Genomic DNA, 21920 nt, shown 5'->3' with positions numbered 1-21920 from the left:
AAGCTGCTGTAGAACGACGCACATCTCCATGATCATGATTCGTTTCATTCAATCCTGCTGGTTGCTCATCCACATCCACATCCACTGAAGAACCACAATCCATATAATCGAATGTTGATGGTACAGTGTTGGTAGACAATGGAATATCATCCTCTTCCCGACGAAACTGATATGATTCCTCGTATTGTCTGTCCACAACCGTATCATCATAACTCATATTTCCAAACCCCATTCCAACCCTTTCGTCCTGTTTAAACTTCAACGTTACAGCTATCTGGAGTCTACTAAGCTCTTCTCGCAAAAGAAAGAAGTGAAGATCATCATCATCCGTTATGCATTGTAGAGGGACTTCAAATTCAAGATTATATTTAACTTTTAGGATAAGATCAAACTCTGAAGAACTGACTTTTGTAGCCCTGTAAATGTGAGATTTAAGTTATTCATAATTCACTGTAGGGGGCACAACAATTCCTTTCAACTGTTCCCTAATATATGAACTTTCATTCGCATCCCAATCACCTCCAAATCGAATAAATATACACTTTTCTGTCATCCTACAAAGCAAAATATTTGTCATTAATGTTGTACAAGCAATTGAAGTGTACTTTCGCTCTCTCTCAAAATCTCGCTCTCTCTTTTACTCTTCCTCTTTCTTATTCTCTTCCAATACAAAATTTCGTAATGCTACCCTTCCAGAAATAACACATAAAAAATAATTAAACATACTCAAAATAATTCACCTTTTTGAAAAAGTTGTTCCTTTCTGGTAAAGCCTCATCTTAGAAATCCCCGTTTGAAAAATCTTCGTTCAACAAAACATCGTTGAAAACCAGAGAAGTAATCACCTTTGAAATAGAGTTTTGAGTTTAAAGAAATCACCATTGTATTGTGTTTAGGTATTATTGATTTAATTTGAGGCTTTCGTCGTGGCATTTTGTCAAATCAACATGAAACCAGGGAATTTCAAGTGAGAGCGTTTAATCAGACAAGAGCGAGATTTACCTCGTGCGGCAGGTGTAAAGGCAATTTACGTAATTTGGTATGTCGATGATGTCAGCAGAGGATCAATTGACATTACTTTTTAAAAATGGGTCATTTGACATTTTGGACCTAATTTTTGGATAATCCGTACAAATTTCCTTTTTATTACGGATTAAACGTGTAATTAAATTATAAATAAATTAACCCTTCGGCTTCCAACGACGCAGCTTTTCCGGGTAAAAAATCCCTCTCCGACTCCGGCCAAAAATTCAGAAACTAGATTTGGTTTTGGCCGGAAAATTTGGAGAAGTTCTACCCAATCTTCTCAAAGTGGTCGCCGGAATTGCCGCCATGGAAGCTCCAGTTAGGGCATTTCGCCCCTGCGTTCTTAATCGCCGCCTCTTCTCTAAAACAATTCCTTCATCCCGCCTCGTTTCATCTCCTGAATCGGATCGGAGCGCGATTTTCCGGCAATCATCAACCTATTTCCATCTTTCTCCTTCTCGAAAGTACCTAGGTTCCAAAATCTCACTCTCACTTAATCTTTCTCACTGCTCCTCCTCGTCCTTTGGATCTTCTGCATCTTCTCTTGGTTCCAGCCCTTCTAATTTTCTTTCTTCTTTACCCTCATTACAATCCTTCGGCTCTCAATTCGCGTCTGATTACTCCAATTCAGTTCTATCCGACTCAAACGGCAGTGCTTGGACTTGGAATCGCGCTTCAGAGAGTGCAATTGGAAACGACCTGGGGGTTTTGGGGGCCGAAAAGGGAACGGTGACCGTGGTGTTGTTAGGTTGGCTTGGGTCAAAGACTAAGCATCTGAGGAGGTACGTGGAGTGGTACAATGCGAGGGGTATCAACGCCTTGACGTTTGTTGTAGATCCGAGAGAGTTTCTTTGGTTCGCGTTGAGTCGGAAAGTTGAGCAGCGGATTTCGGATTTGGCGGTTGAACTCATTTCTTGGTTATCTGATGGGGAAGAAAGTGATAACGATCGATGCCTGATTTTTCACGCTTTTAGCAACACGGGCTGGTTTGTGTAGGTTGAATTATGATATCGGTATCTCATTGCAGTTGTTTTTGTGATTTTAACTTAGAATTATGTTTGTTCCTTTTTCCTGTTTTTGCAGATACGGGGCCATTCTTGAAATTTTGCAGGGGCGGAAAGATTTGTTGAAGAAGATCAAAGGATGCATTTTTGATTCTGGAGGAGGTGATCCGTTGAATCCTCAGGTTTGTGAACTGATGTCTGAAGAATCTTGGAATAGCAATTCACCAATGATCTGAAAATCAGTTCTAAACTGTTTACTGCTTTCCTTGAACTGTTGGAAAAACATCTGCATGTTTATGAACTATAGTTTTATTCATCTTGGAAGTTTGCATGATAACATAGGATTTAGAGGTGAAAATTTAGTAAGAACTGGTTATTACCCTTTTTTTCGATATAAACAACCATTTTCATTGAGGAAAAAAATGAAAGAATACAAGCACGGACATAAAAAAAAAACCTATCCCACAAAAGAGAGAAGTCTTCCTCCAAAAAGGGACTCCAACTATACAAGAGAATGTCTACGGAATAGTTATAAAAGGTCTTCGAAATGGAAGCTCATAAAGAGACATGATAGCGAACAAGGACCAAATATCAAAAGAACTGGTTATTACCCTTCAAATATCGTATGATCTCAATCTCAATCTAAATCTATTCTTTTGATGCCTCTCTTGTTCTCTCTGTTTCTTCTTTCTTGCTTTAGTTACAAAATGGTGTAGATCAGATTGTACCTGGAAATTTTCTTCTTGATTATGATTATTTAGTATTTGCCCAAGATCTCATTGAAAAATTTCAACTCCCATTTCTTCTTAGTCTTCTAAATGGTTTCAGAACCACAAAATTTGTTTTTCTTGTCATGAACTATTGAAGCGTATGCAAAAAACTAGAACTAGTTAGGTTGTTTAAGCATTAAAACACTAATATAATAATTAGCAGGCGTTTATCCAATCTGAATTAGATAGCATGCTTTCATCCAATCTGTTCTACTTTCCATTTTATTCTCATTCATAGTGGAAGAGAGAGATTTGATTTCATCTCTACTACAAACACTGGCAGGTTTGGGCAGCTGGATTTTCTGCAGCCATTCTGAAGAAAAATAGTTCTTCTGCATCTCCAATGGTTAATGGAGAGGAAGTAGACAAGAGACCTCTTCTGTTGGAGACCATTGTCCTATCATCATTGGAGAAGTTCTTCTCGGTTGCTTTGAAGTTGCCAGACGTCGATAAGTAAGCTTTCTGATTATTTCCGGTCATGGATACATATTTGCTTGAGGATCGAATGATCGAATGGCCATGTACATATCATATGGTTGCATATTAATTATTGAGAAGTGAACATTTCCTTGCAGGAGATTGAACAACATCGTTTCAGTTCTTACAGAGAACCAGCCTTCGTATCCTGAGCTTTATCTGTACAGTTCAGGAGATAAAGTTGTACTTTCCGAGTCAATCGAGCTACTTATCGAGAAGAGGAAGAAGACAGGAAGGAAGGTTTTGTCATACAACTTCAGAACGTCTCCGCATGTTGACCATTACAGGACATACCCTGATATATACGCATCACAGCTTCACAAGTTCTTGATAGAATCTTTTTCTTCATAGGTTGCTGTGGATTGTGAATGTGCATATGGCAAGATCATCTGTACTGAACTATATAATTTTGGATCCAGATGGGGGAGCGTTTAGATGAAGATTTAGAAGGAAATGAGATCATTTCATTAGAATAATAATTGGATTAGCTAAAGCTTGATATATAGATACATAGATTTCAGATACAATTGTGAAGACATAGAGTGAAGAAAACTGCTCAATTTCAGAGAATACTTTCCAAGTGTATCTTTTTAGTAGTAATGAAAAAAGAAACAAAAGTCATTGTTACTCGAATATAATAAAATATCTACACTTTCTATGGACAAATAAATAAATGTTTTCCATATAATCATGTTTTAACTCAAAATTTCCATGGTTTAGTACTGTTATCTATTTAAAACAGTATACTTTCAATTAGCTAAAAAGTGCTGTGGCATTTTCTTCTTTTTTACGATGAGTGTTTACGTGTTGTCTAATATAAAATTGATATAGACTTAGTATTCTAGTTTGGGAGTAATTCTAAAATAATTAAAATCACTCGAAAAATACTTTTAATCATTCCTGATCAATTTTAATGGTATTAAAAATGCGACTAAAAGTATAAAATTAAACATTGAATTGATTTTGAGGGATTAAAAGTGGTTTTTGTCATCATAAGTATAATTCAACCGTGAGTGGCTTGTAATCATTTCTTTGTGGTTGGAAGTTTTTGACATGAGTAACATCAATTAAAATCATGGTTAAAATATCATTTTAGTTTATGTAGTTTCAATTGTTTGATTTTAATTCCAATACTTTCAATAATTCCTAAATTTAGGTCTAGTACTTTTTATAAATATGAAATTTAGAAATTCAATTTTTTTTTTATTGAAATTGATTAATCGATAGTGATAATTTTCATGCAAGAAAAAATCGTGAATGTATTTTTTACAACTTATAAAGGAAATGCTAATAGAGACCATTTAAAAAAAAAATCAATAATAAGCTAATTGCAACGACTAATTTTTAGAGGTTTTTCCAATCTTAAATGTGCCAATACAAAATAACCCAATCCTAAAAATTAAAGAAAACTAAAATTTTGCTTACTTCACAAAGCATTAGAGAGCTTGAAACTTCTTTTCGCAATCGCAACTTCTCACTCATTGTAAAATATGTGGATCCCTAAAGACGTTCGGAGGTGAATTCGACCTTTGATTGAATCTATACGAACCTTGTTCAACTGTACCCACGGACCCATAAGCCCTCGAGGCTAGCTTTTCGATAGGAGTTTGTGCGTGGGCCCAAGCTCTATAGGAATATGCATAAATTTTTTAAAAAATATTTCCATTTGTCACTTATAGTCGAAGGTGCCTAACCACCACGAAATTGTAGCGAAATCCAATTATAATTTCTAAATATTTACTCTTTATGGATCCCTGAATAATATAAACACAAGTAATTTTAGTCATGTAAATTCATACTTAACAACATAAACTCAAGTAATTTTTATAAAAAGACAATATAAATTCGAAAAGAAACAATATTCTGTTAGCCTACTCTAGTGGTAATGATTCTGGATAGTCTTTCTTTTTTAATCAAATATATTTTCATTAAACTTTTAGAAACAACCCAACCTTGCTATCTATCACAACATAACCTAATGCAGGAAAAGGAAGGGAAAAAAATACCTTCATAAATCACATTGAGCTGTTTTAAAATATAAAAAAATAAATTAAAATATTTATAAATATAATAAAATTTTAATATTTATCTATGTCTGTGATAGAAACAAATGTAGTCTATCACATTTTTAAAAAAAAACTGCAATACTTTATTATTATTTATAAACATTTCAATAATTTTGTTATTTAAAATAATTTCTCTAATTAAATTCAATTAATTAACTAAATTAATTTCAAATTAAATTTAACCATGGCGATGTCGTCGACGTTTTATCTATCTGCCGCCTGCACGTCCAACGTAACTGCCCGATCGATCATGGAGGAGTAACTGTCTTCCATGGATCAACGGCTACTTCTTCAATTTAATCAAATTTCAAATTCCCAATTCCATTTTTAAACCCACAAACCTCTCGATTTTTTTTAAAAAAATTCTACATTCAAATTTCTCCCTCTGCTCAAAACTCTGCCGGAGATCAAATTTCTTCTGAATTTCTGAACCAACCAATTCAAGGTTCCTTTCTCTTCCCTTTTCTTTTCAATTTCTTTCTGGGTCATTTTAATTCATTCTTGAATCTTGCAGAACAGACCCAAATCGGCGAAGATGAACGATTTGATGACGAAATCGTTCTTAAGTTATGTGGAATTGAAGAAACAGGCGCAGAGGGACGCCGCCGGCGACGGCTTCGACATTGAATCTGGCGGCCAAGAACTCAATCCGATGGAAGAACAGAACCTGTCTCTGTTTTTCGAACAAGTCGATGAAATCAAGACCCAAATGGAAGAGACAACCAATCTCTTAGTTGACATTCAAAAACTAAATCAAGAAGCGAAATCAACCCACAACGCCAAAATTCTCCGTGGATTAAGAGACAGAATCGACTCCGATATGGTCTCAATCCTCCGCAGAGCAAGAATCCTCAAAGAAAAATTGGCCTCTCTCGACCAATCCAACACCGCCAACCGCCTGATGTCCGTCGCGTACGGCGAAGGAACCGCGGTGGACCGGACAAGAACTTCAATCACGAAGGGACTGAGAGTGAAATTGAGAGAAATGATGAACGAATTTCAGGGGTTGAGAGAAAAAGTTGTGGCAGATCACAAGGAGGATCTAAGAAGAAGGTATTTTGGTGCAAATGGGGAACAACCCAGTGAAGAACAAGTGGAGAAGATTATGTCTGGGAGTTTGAAATTGGAAACGTTTGAAGGGACATTGAGGGAGACTGAGTTAGGGGACCGAGTCAGGCACGAGTCAGTGATGGATATTCAGAGAAGTTTGAATAAGCTTCATCAGGTGTTTTTGGACATGGCGATTTTGGTTGAGAGTGAAGGGGAGAAGATGGAGGACATAGAGGAGAATGTAGCGAAAGCTGGGAAGTTCATCAATGGCGGAACTCGAAGCCTTTACTATGCGAACCAGATGAAGAGGAAGAACAAGAAATGGGTGTATTGGGTTTGGGCTATCATTTTTCTTATATTGCTTGTTTGCATTGTTTCAATGTTGGTTTGTTGAATTTTTCTATTTTTTTTATTTTTTTAGCTTTCCTCAACTCATAAATTGAGAATTTTGTAATGGAAACCTTTTCTTTTTCTTCTTGTCCATTCCTATGTATCATTCCTATCTTTACCTGGAATTCAACTTTTTGTTGAGTTTTACCTTTTTTTTTTTCCAACAACACGTAGGCTTCAAAGATTCAAACATCTAATATTGAAGATAATAAGTCTAAATTAATCTATCTATGATAAAATTTGGATTTAATTTAAATTTTCAATTTCATTAAAACTTAGAGTAGTTTTGATTCTAGGAAGGATTTCAATTAATCTATTTCATAAATATTATGATAGTTTGCATTTTTTATTTTACAAAAAATTGGGAGGGCGATCAAACTTTTAATATGTACATAGTATTAAATTTTCGTCAACATGTCGATATTTCCATGTTTTCATAGATTCGATATCGACATGAGGGGTGCATTGATATTTCGATTATATTGTAGAAAAATCCACGAAACATAAAAAATAAACAACAAATTGTCAGTAATGTAAATCTAATATAAATAGACCTTTTAACTTGTTTAAAGATCATAAAAATGCTTATTTACTAATTTAAATTATTTTTTGTTTTTAAAATTTTTCCAAAAATATTCATCAATATCGAATTTTCGTAAAATTAAGATCTCGATATTTCTGTTGATATCAATATTTTAAACCTTAGTTACGATATATTCATATTAACGAGAACCTAGTTTTTGTGAAGTTTAGTATATAGTTTTAGCTAGATTTAATTATTGTCATAGTTTGAGTATTATTTGATGTTGGGAATTAGGTTTGGAGATATTCTATAGTTATTTTACGTCATTACTTTATTGTAAAAGCAATCAATCAATCGTAATATGAAAGTGGGCATTTCCAGAAGACTAATTAACAATTACGATTGCAACAATTTAATTATGAAGTAGTAAATATCTTTTCGTTCATGTTAGCTTATCAATATCATAATAATAGGGTGAAGATTCAAACATGTTAGACTATAATTCTTATAGTTTAACTAAGGATAAAAAATGCAAGTTTATTAATCTACTCTTAAAAAGAGATTTACCATCGTGGAAATTGGTTAAACAATTGTAGGCCACAAACAAAACACAAAGTGGATGATGATCCCATTCAGAATTTCCAAGAGGAGCACTAATATTTCGATAGTTCATAAGAACCATCGTTCATGTTCACTCTAAAAGCAGATTCTCCGTTACAATCAACATGGGCTCAGACCATGTCTCTGCTCGAAAACTGCTCAAACATGAAGCAACTGAAAGAAATTCACGCTCAAATGATCAAAACAGAGACCGCAACAGAGCCCAAATTAGCCACCAAGCTTCTAACCCTCTGCACTTCACCCCATTTTGGCGATTTGCCTTACGCGCAAAGGGTCTTCAATGGAATCACCAGGCCCAACACTTTCATGTGGAATGCCATTATACGAGCTTACTCTAACAGTAAGGAACCAGAATTAGCATTTCTCTTGTATCAGCAAATGCTTTCTTCTTCGGTACCGCACAATTCCTACACTTTCCCTTTCTTGCTCAAAGCTTGTCGTAATTTGTCCGCCATGGGTGAGGCTCTTCAAATTCATGGGCTGGTCATCAAACTGGGATTTGGGTCGGATGTTTTTGCTTTGAATGCTCTGCTTCATGTCTACGCTTTGTGTGGTGACATTTATTATGCACGCCAATTGTTTGATAATATTCCTGTAAGAGATGTTGTTTCTTGGAACATAATGATTGATGGGTATATCAAATCTGGGGATGTAAAAACGGCTTATGGGGTTTTCTTGGACATGCCATTGAAGAATGTGGTATCGTGGACGTCGTTGATTTCAGGGCTTGTTGAGGCAGGACAGAGCGTAGAAGCTTTGAGTCTTTGTTATGAGATGCAGAATGCAGGATTTGAACTTGATGGTATTGCAATTGCGAGTTTGCTCACTGCTTGTGCGAATCTTGGAGCGTTGGATCAAGGAAGATGGCTCCATTTCTATGTGCTCAACAATGGAGTCGATGTCGATCGAGTAATTGGCTGTGCTCTTGTGAATATGTACTTAAAATGTGGGGATATGGAAGAAGCCTTGAGGGTGTTTGGGAAACTGAAGAGTGATCAGAAAGATGTGTATGTTTGGACGGCTATGATTGATGGCTTTGCCATTCATGGGCTTGGAGTGGAAGCTCTGGAATGGTTTAACCGAATGCAGAGAGAAGGAATAAGACCAAATTCCATTACTTTCACTGCAGTTTTAAGGGCCTGTAGCTATGCAGGGCTGGTTGGAGAAGGAAAAGAGTTATTCGAGAGCATGACAAGTCTCTATAATTTGATCCCATCTATCGAGCATTATGGGTGTATGGTTGATCTTTTGGGTCGAGCCGGGCTGCTGGATGAGGCGAAGGAGTTGATCAAGAAGATGCCCATGAAACCTAATGCTGTAATATGGGGAGCTTTGCTAAAGGTAGGGTGAAATTTTATGTGCTTACTGGTTAAATCATGGGCTAAATGTATGTTCAGGGATGATATTTAGTGAGTTACTAGGAATGTACACATAGGAGAGAAAAAAAAAAATCTTTACCCAGAAGAGAAAAGGTTGAATTTCTGTCAACTTCATAAAAGATTATTCTTAGAAATTTATTAGAGAAACTAAAATCTTCAATCTATTCAGTGATCTTATTCTCTTAAATTTGAATAAACTCACTGAGTAATGAGTATCATGCCAGCTACATAAGCTTACCATAAGCCAAATTTAAAAACCACAAACTGAAAGACTATAGCTTAAAGATATTATAATGTCCGTAACTAAAGTTTTAAATAGTATGCACTAAGTTATGTTTTAAATTAAAGAGAAAAGTAGAGAATCTACATAAGCTTACTACTCCTTCCTCCTCGTTCAGGCCTGTTGGATTCATAGAGATTTTCTGGTGGGTAGCCAAATCGGAGCCCACCTGGTGGAAGTCGATTCTGATCACAGCGGGCGGTACATTCAGTTGGCTACCATTTTTGCTGCAGAAGGTAAATGGAAAGAAGCAGCTGAAGTGAGGTTGAAGATGAAGAATCTGGGAGTCTCAATCCCCCCAGGAAAGAGTTCAATAACTGTGAATGGCGTTGTTCATGAATTTCTTGCTGGGCAACAAGATCATCCACAGATGGAGAAGATTCATCTGAAACTGAAACAGATTGCAGAGAGGCTACGACGAGACGAAGGGTACTTCTAAATCACTATTAATTAAATCCAAAAACTTAAGCTAATAAGTAACCGTGTATATATCTAATGTTTTGTTAATACTCATCTTTTAACAGTTATGAACCTTCAACTAAAGATTTATTGCTTGATCTTGAGAATGAGGAGAAAGAGACTGCAATGGCTCAACATAGTGAGAAGTTGGCTATTGCTTTTGGATTGATCAATACAAAACCAGGAATGACAATTCGAGTTATCAAGAATCTAAGGGTCTGTGAAGATTGTCATGTAGTTGCGAAGCTCATATCTCAGATCTATTGTAGAGGGATTATAATGCGAGATAGAGTTCGATTCCACCATTTTAGAAATGGGAATTGTTCTTGCAAAGATTACTGGTAGAGGGGGCAAAATTTGGATGTTTTTTTGTTACTTCCAAGATTGTTTATGCATGCATGATCCAATTCTCACTTTAAATGTGTATTATAACATGGTTTTGTGTGTGTTTATGTTAATATTAAATAGATATCTTAGTGTGTTTCAATGTAATGTCTTTTCAAATTTTTAAGATATACTTCTGCTAAAAGAAAAGTTTTAAGATATACTCACGAAAATTTCTTGTTGGGAGAACTTCAATATAGCTAAATCTAAATCATATTCCAACTTCCAAGTTTCCAACAAGAGCAATAATAAAACAAATAAAAGAAAACTTAAGGGAATTATATATCATAATTTTACTCAAATTCAACTTTAACTAAGCTATATCTCGAGTCTTTTCTTAAATAATACCTTTCACATTTGTGAAAAATCATGAGAAGATTTTTTTCTCCTACTCTAATAGGATTGAGTATTAGGAGTTATTAGGGGTATATTAGTAATTAGATAAGTAGTTTGTTAGGGGAGTTTGGTTATGGATATAAAGGATAGAGAAGGGAGAAAACAAGCAATATTTTGGTGAATGATTTAGGACTTGAGAATATCTCAAGAGGGGAGGATCCAAATATCTCGAACCCTTAACTTATCTCGTATTTTTGTTATTGTTTATCTTTCAATATATTCGGATTTATCATACTCTTCTCCATTCTCTCAACACATAAGCCCAAAACTCAAAAACTATTTTTATAAGCTTAGCTCAATTTACTCTCATACTTATTTTCTCTAAAAGAATTAAAATAAGTAATAATTATATTTTGTAGGACTCCGACACAAGTATGGGTGAGTGGCACGTTAAAACCTTTTACAAAGAAAAAATATATTATCCACCCCATGTTTCTACACCATAATACAAAGTGCAAATACATGGAGTTATAATTTGAATAATGTTTCTACCGATAAAACATCAGTTAAAGGTTGATAGTTTGATCTCCACCTTTAATTGTTCAATTAAAAAAATGCACATGTTTAAAATATATATAGGTCTACATCAACCTTTGTTTAACTTCAAATCAGATTCAAATTTTATTTGACAATTAAACTCTAGAATCATAACACAAAGTCACATAACTATGTATTACTAACAACAATTAAAAAAAAAAAAAAAAACTATTTTAGTGAGTGATCTTAGATTTTTCACAAAGGGTTAGAAGTAGAGTATAAAATTAATCAACTTTTCTAATTATAAAATAAAAAAGATTGTAAATATATAGTAGCGATTGCTTTATTGATTTGCATGGACTATTGAGGAGGTGCCAATGGAATATACCAATCCATTCAAAAGAAAAAGAAAATAATAAATCAGCTTACATAATAATTGACCCTTGAAAGGACCAACCAACATGTTCCCATCTTTCCCCAATTCCCCTTACCAATAATCACACAAATATAATTAAGAAACAAAGCCTCCTTATTAGTAAATATAAGAGGTATTTTCAAATTTAAAAAAATTGATAAATTATTTATAAATATAGCAAAATATCTCTATCTATCAAAGATAGACCACGATACTGATAACTTTCATCAATCATTCAGTAATAAATGTTCTATCTTTGTCTATTTACAAATAATTTCATCAATTTATCATTTAAAATAATTACCTTAAATATAATTAATTTGGATTTCTCTCCAGTGAGCTGAATTAGAGTATTTAATGAAGATTAATTAAAAGATTTGGCAGAGAATTATATATATATTAATATGGAAGGTGCTGGGGGCAGGCAGTATTCATGGAAGGTTTTATGTGGTTGGATTATTATTATTATTATTGGTCTCCCTGTCCACACCCACTGCCCAAGCTGTTTCTCTTTGCATTTTTTTTCTTTGGCCATTTCTTCCCATTAACTTTAGCCCACAGTTCTATATTTGGGGACAAATCAAACAGCGGCTTTCCTTTTTTTAAAAAAACTCAATTTGGTTGATTGGATTCGAATAATCTTTATTATCTCAGGGAAAAAAAAAGAAAAAAAAGAAAAAAAAAGAAAAGAAAATGAGAACAAATAGAAGACGATGAGATTCGGATATAACATATTACAAGGCTTAAATAAATAAATATATTTGAATCATGCAGTTTCGAGATTCATGTTTTATTTATTATGTGTCCATTTTTAAAAATATAATAAAATTTGTTGATGTTAATTTATGAAGAAAAATTTGTAATGTAAACAAAGTGAGTATATTTCAGTTATATTAGAAAAATTCTTGAACATGTCTTGTTAAGTAGACAAAATATACCAATTTAATATTATTTGTTTGATTAACTAAACCAAGAGAGAATATCTTGCTTCTCTTCTATTCTTCATGCATCTATTGGTTGTCGTTGGAGATAGGGTTGACCATTCAAACCACAAAAATCGAACCGAAAAATGCAGTTTTGAAACCGTATTAATTCAGTTCGGTTCAGTTTCAATTTCGAAAAAATATATATATGTATATATATATATTAAAAAAAATAAGAGTAAAATCGAATAAAAACTGAACCATTCTTAATTTAAAGAACAAAATCGAATTTAAAATCGAATCGAACCGAACTGTTTTTACCCCTAATTAGAGATCTCAAAAGTAGTCATATGGAACAAAGTCATTTCAAATAAAACGATAAATATTTTACGACCTAAAACCTCATTTGATCTATTAACAAAATGATAAAATAAATCAAACAAGACCTTTATTTCGAACAAGACCTTTATTTTCTCTCTTTCTTGCTTTTGATCTTGACAACTCGTCTTCTCTTCTTTGGATATGAAAATTTGCGAGCAACGATATTTGATGACAAGAAGGAAGTGTCCATTTTGAAATAATACTAAATTGATCTATTTAATTTGTCTCAATATAAAAATATATTCATCAACTTTACTACAATATCATTTTTTTATTAGTCAACTAAACGATCAAATGAATCATAGAATATTTAAAACTAAAAGTATTCATTTGAAGACTTCTAAGACTAAATAAATATAGTCTTAAACTTTATGGACCAAAAGTGTATTTTCTCATTAAATTTAAGATTTTAAGTCTCTTTTGGTTTGACCTAAAAAAAGTTTGCATTTTGTTTTTTTTTTTTTCTCTTTAAAAAATTATTCTTTTATTTAAATGTCTCTCTTTTGAGTTAATCAGTTTAAAACTTGACCATCCTACTCGTTACCTTTCTTTTAGCTTTATCAAATAAACAATTTTATTTTGAATATAAATGTGAAATAACATATATTAAGAAGCCACATAAATTAAGTAGATGAAAGAATTGGTTATTTTAAAAATATTCATCAACTAAAATTTTTTTTTAAAAAAAAAATTAATGCTAGAGGGTAAAATTTAGATCTCTTAAAATGGGATTTGAACCATATTGAATGATGGTTGAATGAAGATATATTACAACCACACATCATAAACAAAATTGATTATACCTATCAATTTAAACGTTCATCTTCACACGTGACATAATAATTTATAAAATATATTTATTTGTAATTAAGGTGTGGGGTGGAGGAATCAAATCTCATATCACGAGGTTGATAATATGAACACTATGTCAATTAAGCTATACTCTTATTGATATATCTTTAACTTTTTTTTATCAAAGAATATAATACATTCATAAATGACATCGTATTTTAAAAATTAAAAGCGTTACAAAACCAAGTCGATTCGAGCATAATTGAATTAATGTTTATCGAAAACAACCAATAAGCATGTGTGACATGGTGATGGGGATCCTTGCTGTCTCCAAATTGGATTGGTTTTCCACGTCAATCTCAAATGAGTAAATTTTTTTAAAAAAAGAACAATTAGTGGCATAAATTATTATTTTGAAAAAAAGTGATATAAATTAAATTTAACTTTAACATTAATTGACATCTATTTACTCATTTGAATTCATCAATCCATCTTCATAATATTATTATTTTAGAAAAAAAATAATAAAACAAGGTATTTGAATTTCACTAACAAATATACATACATGCATTCTTCCTTATTGTTTAGAGGTCGTGATTTTGTATCATCTCGTTTAATATATTTTAAACCATTGTTCAAAATAAATTTGATATAATATATTGATAAATAATAAATACAATTGTAGTTACTAGCTAAATATTAATTGAATCTCAACTACTATAAATTAATTTATAAACATGTCTTATGTTATAAATTATGTAGTTTTTTTTTTTTTTAATTTTACAATATATATTTTCTAATTTATCAAAAGTGAAGAAGTGAGTTTAACATGCTAGACGTATTTAAATAATAATACGTATAATTAAAAGTATCGACTATGTATGTAGATTAATATTTTAATTAAGACTTTAAATTCCTAATTGAGTATGAACTAAATAGGTAGAAGCTCATTTCTAGTTAATTAGGGTTTAAAGGGAACCTTAATTCAACAAATATATAACGAGACCTTAAGACTATGGTCCCTAATATACCAAAACAATACGCACTCAGTTTTTATTGAATCTATTTAGAGAGCTTTGGTTGAGGAAGACAATAGTTATCTTAAAGTTTTCATCAATCACTCAATGAATTCGACATGAATCCTAGAGTTAATCTATTCAATATAGATTCAAAATAAATAGGTTGACATAATAAAATTTTTAACTTCGATTTGGATCACAAAATTCAAGTATAGTTTTTAAAAAGAAAGATGAGCTAGCTTCTTAAATTTTTGAAACGTATTTATATCACAATAATTAAAACAAACACATTATTGAGCATTTTTAGATAAAATTTTGAAACAATCTTAGTTTGAAGACAAGATGTATATTAATAAGAATCTCCCTTAATATATAGGCTTGAAAATAATTAAAGAAAATAATGTATATCTTGATCGTCAATTTGCAAACAAAATGACATTATCAATGCTATGCCATCACATGACGTGCTGATTCCTTTCAGTTTTCGTTAGAGCATTCAATTGAAAATGGGCCCCTTCACACTTCCTTTTCTAACAATCTTTTTCATGATATAGTGACATTATAATTCTAAAAATTATATATTAAATAATAAGATGCCGAGGAACCAATATTAAAAAAATTAAAAAATTTAGTTAAAAGTAAAATACATAAATTACTCCTCTTATCTTCGATTTATTTTGAGATTGAAATCTCATATTTTTTTTTAATAAGATATCAAAGTCCTAAAGTTTAAATATATATTTAATTGGTCTGAGAAAATCTAATATGATAGTTTAATCAAACTAATTAGATTATATACTATTAATCTAATAAAGGTTAGAGATTTGAATTCACATCTCCACAAACTCCAACAAATTGAGTATATATATAATTTTTATTGTTTCATTATAAATGAATTATATATTTTTATCGGTTCAAAAGTTTCAATTTGATTTGTATTATTTATTTTAGGTAAATTACAAGTTTAGTTCATGAACTTTTAGATTTGTGTTTAGTAAATGCTTAAACTTTAAAAAAGTATCGAATATGTCCCTAAATTTTTAAATTTGTATCTATTAAGTAGTATGTGAACTTTGAATGTATCTAATAGTTTTTAAATCTTTTGGAGTGTTTGGCCCCCAACTTGCCTTGAGTAGAGTGAGCTAATATATCCCATTCAATGTTTGTGTCTCTGATTATAATAGTTGAAGCTCCCAAGTATTATAACACATAGTTACTACACTAAAATTATGTTTGAATAAATGATATGTGACCATTCATGTAAAGTTGTATTATTTCATGAATATACATGTCTTTTCGTAATTAAATAACTTGAAGAAGAAATGTGACCATTCGAACAGCATGAATAGTGTATAAATAGAGATGTCCACGAGGCGGGGCAGGGCTGGGATGCCATTCCCCATTCCCATCTCCGCTTCCCATTTCATTCTCCATCCCCGTAAAATTCTCCACAGGATCATGGCGGGGATTCCCGGTAGGGAATTTGTATTAATGTGAGCAAATTTTAATTAAATAATTAACTTTATCACTAAATTGTTTATTATGGATAGTTTTATATGACAATTTGAATTTAAAGATAAATCATCAAATTTTGGTCTAAAAAAGCTAATTGTTTTTAGTAGAAATAAATAAATATAAATCAAATTATTCACATATATAATATAAATTTAAACATATTCATTATCTTTCCCAATAAATAATCAAAATTTAAATTTAGATGTAATATTTATATAATAATAATGATAACATAACATTAGATAACTATACTAAATAAATATGTAAAGCTAATCGGGACGGGAACAAGAAATGGGACGGAGACGGGCCGGGCGAGGACGGGGAATCGTCCCCATCCCCGTTTAACTCACAGAGAATTTTTTTCCCACTCCCTCCCCTATTCCCCGCCTAATCGCCTCGTTCAGGGCGGGACCTATCCGTGGGAAAATTGTACATCTCTATGTATAAATATGTCTTTTCTTTAAATTGCAGAACTTTTTCACAAGCATTTTCTCCAATAAATCATTGTTTAAGGAGAGATGTAAAATTCTCTTCGATATACAATGTTATATATATATATATATATATATATTTATGGTGATATTATTCTTGCAACAAATAATTTGAAAACCCTCATTGTCTTCCGTGTTTATTATTTCGTAATCATCATCTCTTCTCATTTATAACTCACACTAAATTAGTCAGTAATCCAGACACAAATAATTATAACCCACATAGTACAATAACCAACACTCAATACTCCAAACAACTAATTTATAAATTAAAGAGTAATTTAATCTTATATCAAATAGACTCGTAAAGTTTGAAATGGAGAGATCTAACAAAATTATAGACATGCCAAAATGAAAAGTAATTCAATGCTCAAAACATCTGTCTCTTTGAGATTTCTCTCATCTTACATTAAACATACCAGGAAATATTTGACCTAAAATCTAAGTTCCACGTGAAAATGGTAATTTAATTTTGGAAAAAATAATTTTGTATTTCTAGGTTGGAGGTCTAATTTATATTTGATTTTTAAGTTTCCAAATGTTACATATTTAGTTTTAATTTAATCTCTAGATTTTAAAATGTTGTAATTTTATTCTTGACATTTGAATCTTGTTTGAATTTGGTCCGTAGATTTTAAGATCTACATTTTTTACCTCAGTTTTTTACTAAATACTCATTTTCCGAGTTCAGTATTAATGTATGGTAATAAATTTAAAATGATTAAATGAATTATCATTAATTAAATATTATTATTTTTAAAATTAAATTTAAAATTTTACTTCATAATTATTTTAAATCAATTAATAGACATTGATGTGAATGTTTGAAAGTAATTATTTAATGAAAAATTGAGGTTAAAAATGTAAAATCCTGAAATGTAGAGATCAAATTCAAACAAAACTCGAATTTCAATAGTAAAATTGAATATTTTGAAATCTAGGAACTAAATTAGAATCAAATTCAAATTAAATGTATATCATTTTAAATTTGAGAACCAAACAGAAAGTAGATCTTAAACATAGGGACAAAAATGTATTTTTCCCTTAATTTTTAATTCAAATTCTAATAAGTCACGTGTTCGACACGTGAATGAGTCAACTAAAATATCTCCAATGTCTTCCCCCGAAGATCTAGTCGCTGTTGAGTCAGTGATACCATTTTAAAAATAAAATAAACAATTAACTAATTCTTATAGCAAATTTAGAAAGAAAAAAAAAATCAAAATCAAAATCTACATAAGATCCTTACAGAAAATAAACAGGTCCTTCTTCCGATGTGAAAAAGAATTTTCCTACGTTGTTTCATTTATATATATATATATTTTAAAAAAGCAAAAGAGATAGAGTGATGAAAATAAAAAAAATCCCAAACGTGAGTAACACGTGTCCGAAAAGCAGTGTCATTTGAGGTCATAAATGAGATCGATCACGCCCTAGATTCGCTCCCAATTTGATTTTACGTCAATCTTCTTCTTCGTTCTTCCTCACTGTTGAATGTTGATTGAGAATTTATATTACCAATTTTTTTAATCCAAGAAAAATGTCCTCAACTGGATCAATCAATTGCTGAAGCCGAACAAAGCTGCGGTTTCTGGTGATTTTGCGCACCGCCCGTTGATTATGATTTACGCCGGTGGAATCGCCGTCTTCTACTTTAATCATTGTTTCAAACTCCCACTCCAGGAGTAGCGTTGAGTTTCTAATCCTGATTCACGGATGGTTTTCTTCACTGTGGTTGGATTTAAGATTGTTCTTTCTCCTTGGTGCCCTTGATCTGTACATTTTTTTTTTTTGTTTAATAGGTTGATTCCTCTTATCCCTCTAACTGCATTTCAGTTTTTTTTTTTTTTTTTCCTGGTTCGATTTCTTTGGATTTTCCCTTTCCTCCATCCCAGTCTACAAGTTAGTCACGTAGCAAATTTGCGGTGATTAGTTTTGGAAAATGTTCTTTTCGAGAATCTTTACTGGGAATGTCTGGGTTCTGTATTGTGAAATTATTCTTGAAATAGGGAATCTTGGTACTGTTTGAAAATGGATGAGCAAGGCTAATCAAATTGCAGAGTTTTTTTTTTTTTTTTTTTTTTTTAGTTTTGTGGTCACTGATGACATATTTGTTGCCTTTATTTATTATATTTTAACAAGGAGAATTGGAATGATGCTCAGTTTGTTGGTTTCTTACTCAGCAGTCAGCAGGGAAGGATACGAAGTATCTGCTACCATATGTAATATCATATTCTCAAAATGGTTCTTTACCTATACTGCCAATTTAATGTTATATAATGACTTATTTATCTGCTCTTGATATCCGTTTGTTGGGTTTTGTTTTGAATTAATCTCCCTGTGCTTACTGCTTACTAGTTTGTTAATTTGAGTGGGGTGTGATTGAATTTCAACAGAGAGGATTGATATGCCACACGAATATGCCCTTCAAAAGCTTTTTTCGCGAGCTAAGGGAAATAAAAGATGGAATTAGAATCAAACCGAAACGAGGAGGAGAAAGGAGGAACTGGCGAAGTCGTACGAGGTCACATATTGCACCTGATGAAGTGCCTCCCCACCCTGAAGCAATTCAACAAGGGCAGTGGGCAAATTTGCCTCCTGAGTTGCTTTTGGACATAATACGAAGAGTTGAAGAGAGTGAAACCTCGTGGCCTGCTAGGACTGTTGTCCTTTTTTGTGCTTCAGTTTGCAAGTCATGGAGGAATATTACAAAGGAAATTGTTAAAACTCCTGAGCAGTGTGGGAGGCTTACGTTTCCCATTTCACTGAAACAGGTAGAGGGCTTACTTTCATTGTTCCCTTACTCTTACTAGAAGTTTGTGCTTCAACTTACACTTTTCCTGCCTTGCCATTGATGCTCTTTAAAAGCCGGGACCTCGAGACTCTCCAATTCAGTGCTATGTTAGAAGGCACAGAGCAACTTCAACTTATCTTCTATACTCCGGATTGGTGCCTTGTAGGTGACGTTCCCTGTTTCCTACTTGTACTCTTAATAGACCTTAATGATGCATGAGATTGTTCGTATATGGTATACCATGCCAAATCTGTTCAAAATTTTTCAACCTTAATTCTCTTATTGATATTTGAATATGATTAGTTTCCTGTAAATGCATCCTTCTGAGTTTTGAGGTACTAATGATGAAATACAAGCTAGCTAGGGGAAATTCTTGGATAAGCTTTAAGGGGGTGATTGGCTCAAGGAGTTGGAGTTGTGAATTCCACTCCATGTTTGGTCCAAGTAGTTCATGGCCACCACTTCACGACTAAAAAACATCAATTTTATGCTTCACTAACTCTTTACACAGTGGGTCGGAGGACTTTACAACTCCCCAGATTTCAGTACTTTGCTCCTTGCTCCAAACACGCCTAATAGTTTGGACTTCAGTTACTGATTTCCGATACTGACCAGTTTATTCTCCCAGGTTTTAGGGAAATGTATTTTGTTTTTGTAATGCATTAACGAACTATGATGATTTTACATGTGGTTTTCACTTAATTATAATCTCGTTGAATTGACAGCGGAGAATGAAGGTGATAAACTTTTATTAGCAGCCAAGAGAGTAAGAAGGGCTACAGGTACAGATTTTGTTATATCTTTGGTAGCTGATGATTTTTCTTGGGCCTGCAGTACCTATGTGGGTAAATTAAGGCAAGCGTTTACTTCTAGATCTACTATGATTGTTTATCCAATTACCTCTTATTGAAGTCTCAAAGTTTTCATTTGAAAAAATCTTGCAGGTCCAATTTTTTTGGCACAAGGTTCACCATGTATGATAGTCAACCACCAGTTCTCACTGCAGGACAACAGAACAATCAATCAAATCGTAGGTTTCATGCCAAGCAAGTCTCTCCAACAATGTCAGCTTGTAACTACAATATAGGGGCAATCTCTTATGAGCTTAATGTTCTACGAACTAGAGGACCCAGAAGAATGCGCTGTGTCATGCACTCTATCCCTGCATCTTGCATTCAACAAGGAGGAAATGCACCGACACCGACATCATTCTCGTCCTGTCTCAATGACCATCACCACCACCCACCCTTACCGGCTTCTAAAGGAAAGGAGCCAGACATAGATTTCAGTTCCACAAGCGTCACTGGGCCACCAGTTCAAGAATTGGGAGAATCTTTGGTTCTCAAGAACAAGGCTCCTAGATGGCATGAACAACTTCAATGTTGGTGCTTGAACTTCAGAGGGCGTGTGACAGTAGCTTCTGTAAAGAATTTCCAACTCGTGGCCAATGTCGATCCAGCCCTCGACGTGTCAGTTGAAGAACAAGAGAAGATAATATTGCAGTTTGGGAAAATTGGAAAGGACATCTTCACGATGGATTATCGCTACCCGCTCTCCGCTTTCCAAGCCTTTGCAATCTGCTTAAGCAGCTTTGACACCAAACCAGCCTGTGAATAGCAAATACATCCAATTCTCAGTGATTCAGAAAGTAAGAGTTCAGGTTTGTTTCTTACAAAATTTCGCTTCTTTACTTTGAAGCCCTTTTAACTGGAAGGGTAAGCATTGCACGGCCATTCCACGGTCCAGGTTATATGGGACTGAACTCGATGTACGTGTCTCTGACGTCTGTTGATCTGAGATTGTTTTATATTTTCACCATCTCCTTGTTAATGGAAACTTCATTTCTTCTTCTATATCAATCTATTTTGTTCCATAGCCATCCACGTAGGACAAGGAGTTGATTATTATAGATGGATTATAATAATTTGTGTTTGGGGTGTAGATTATTTTAGTTTGGATTATGATAGTATATTAGGGTTGGCAAAATCCCCCGAGGGGATCCGCTCCGATCGGGGCAAGGAATTCCCAGTTTGACCGGGGATGGGTTCAAACCGGGAAAAATTTTTGGGGCCTGTCCGGGGGCGGAGACCGACCCCGATTAATCCCCAACCCCCGATTTGGTATATTTATATTTTTATAAATATATATTTATAATATATAAAATAATTTATTTATATATATGTTTATAATGTATAATGTTAGATTGAAGCCCAATATTAAATATCCAAATTCTAACTCTAAGCCCAAGAAGCTAAGCCCAAACTTAAAAGGCTTAAACAAAATCAAAT

The 21920-nt window shown here is 33.0% G+C and overlaps 4 protein-coding genes across 12 annotated transcripts; all 4 read left to right on the top strand.

Moving 5' to 3' along the window:
* Window positions 1-1193: 1193 nt before the first annotated feature.
* On the top strand, window positions 1194-3943 carry LOC120074738 (transmembrane protein 53). Its single transcript, XM_039027961.1, has 4 exons — window positions 1194-2018; window positions 2110-2212; window positions 3084-3253; window positions 3376-3943. The coding sequence occupies exons 1-4, from the start codon at window positions 1333-1335 to the stop codon at window positions 3626-3628; spliced, it is 1212 nt and encodes a 403-aa protein (XP_038883889.1). The 5' UTR covers window positions 1194-1332; the 3' UTR covers window positions 3629-3943.
* A 1517-nt stretch (window positions 3944-5460) lies between these two features.
* LOC120074376 (syntaxin-112) lies at window positions 5461-6925 on the top strand. Of its 2 annotated transcripts, none has more exons than XM_039027477.1 (2): window positions 5461-5788; window positions 5863-6925. In XM_039027477.1, exon 2 carries the CDS (start codon window positions 5879-5881, stop codon window positions 6785-6787), a length of 909 nt encoding a protein of 302 aa, XP_038883405.1. In that variant the 5' UTR covers window positions 5461-5788; window positions 5863-5878; the 3' UTR covers window positions 6788-6925. The 2 variants fall into 2 exon arrangements, with proteins under 2 accessions (XP_038883405.1, XP_038883404.1); XM_039027476.1 differs by having other exon boundaries at window positions 5858-6925.
* Window positions 6926-7901: 976 nt separating this feature from the next.
* On the top strand, window positions 7902-10532 carry LOC120073771 (pentatricopeptide repeat-containing protein At5g66520). Its single transcript, XM_039026600.1, has 3 exons — window positions 7902-9268; window positions 9705-10015; window positions 10111-10532. Exons 1-3 carry the CDS (start codon window positions 7994-7996, stop codon window positions 10388-10390), a joined length of 1866 nt encoding a protein of 621 aa, XP_038882528.1. The 5' UTR covers window positions 7902-7993; the 3' UTR covers window positions 10391-10532.
* Window positions 10533-18193: 7661 nt separating this feature from the next.
* On the top strand, window positions 18194-21505 carry LOC120073046 (tubby-like F-box protein 5). Of its 8 annotated transcripts, none has more exons than XM_039025633.1 (6): window positions 18194-18640; window positions 19025-19060; window positions 19235-19612; window positions 19707-19794; window positions 20358-20487; window positions 20577-21505. In XM_039025633.1, exons 3-6 carry the CDS (start codon window positions 19259-19261, stop codon window positions 21247-21249), a joined length of 1245 nt encoding a protein of 414 aa, XP_038881561.1. In that variant the 5' UTR covers window positions 18194-18640; window positions 19025-19060; window positions 19235-19258; the 3' UTR covers window positions 21250-21505. The 8 variants fall into 8 exon arrangements, with proteins under 8 accessions (XP_038881561.1, XP_038881560.1, XP_038881563.1 ...); XM_039025632.1 differs by having other exon boundaries at window positions 19022-19060; XM_039025635.1 differs by lacking the exon at window positions 19025-19060 and having other exon boundaries at window positions 18194-18528.
* Window positions 21506-21920: the final 415 nt, after the last annotated feature.

The sequence above is a fragment of the Benincasa hispida genome, chromosome 3 (assembly GCF_009727055.1).
Source record: "Benincasa hispida cultivar B227 chromosome 3, ASM972705v1, whole genome shotgun sequence".
In the NCBI taxonomy this organism is placed as follows: Eukaryota; Viridiplantae; Streptophyta; class Magnoliopsida; order Cucurbitales; family Cucurbitaceae; genus Benincasa; species Benincasa hispida.
This window is presented reverse-complemented; position numbering and strand designations above follow the sequence as displayed.

Coding starts and splice junctions, on each gene's coding strand:
- LOC120074738 (XM_039027961.1), top strand. CDS start 1,333: ATGGAAGCTCCAGTTAGGGCATTTCGCCCCTGCGTTCTTAATCGCCGC. Junction 2,213..3,083: donor GTGATCCGTTGAATCCTCAG/GTTTGTGAACTG, acceptor AAACACTGGCAG/GTTTGGGCAGCTGGATTTTC. Junction 3,254..3,375: donor AAGTTGCCAGACGTCGATAA/GTAAGCTTTCTG, acceptor ATTTCCTTGCAG/GAGATTGAACAACATCGTTT.
- LOC120074376 (XM_039027477.1), top strand. CDS start 5,879: ATGAACGATTTGATGACGAAATCGTTCTTAAGTTATGTGGAATTGAAG.
- LOC120073771 (XM_039026600.1), top strand. CDS start 7,994: ATGTTCACTCTAAAAGCAGATTCTCCGTTACAATCAACATGGGCTCAG. Junction 9,269..9,704: donor TATGGGGAGCTTTGCTAAAG/GTAGGGTGAAAT, acceptor CTCCTCGTTCAG/GCCTGTTGGATTCATAGAGA. Junction 10,016..10,110: donor AGGCTACGACGAGACGAAGG/GTACTTCTAAAT, acceptor ATCTTTTAACAG/TTATGAACCTTCAACTAAAG.
- LOC120073046 (XM_039025635.1), top strand. CDS start 19,259: ATGCCCTTCAAAAGCTTTTTTCGCGAGCTAAGGGAAATAAAAGATGGA. Junction 19,613..19,706: donor TTCCCATTTCACTGAAACAG/GTAGAGGGCTTA, acceptor GCTCTTTAAAAG/CCGGGACCTCGAGACTCTCC. Junction 20,488..20,576: donor ACCTATGTGGGTAAATTAAG/GCAAGCGTTTAC, acceptor AAAATCTTGCAG/GTCCAATTTTTTTGGCACAA.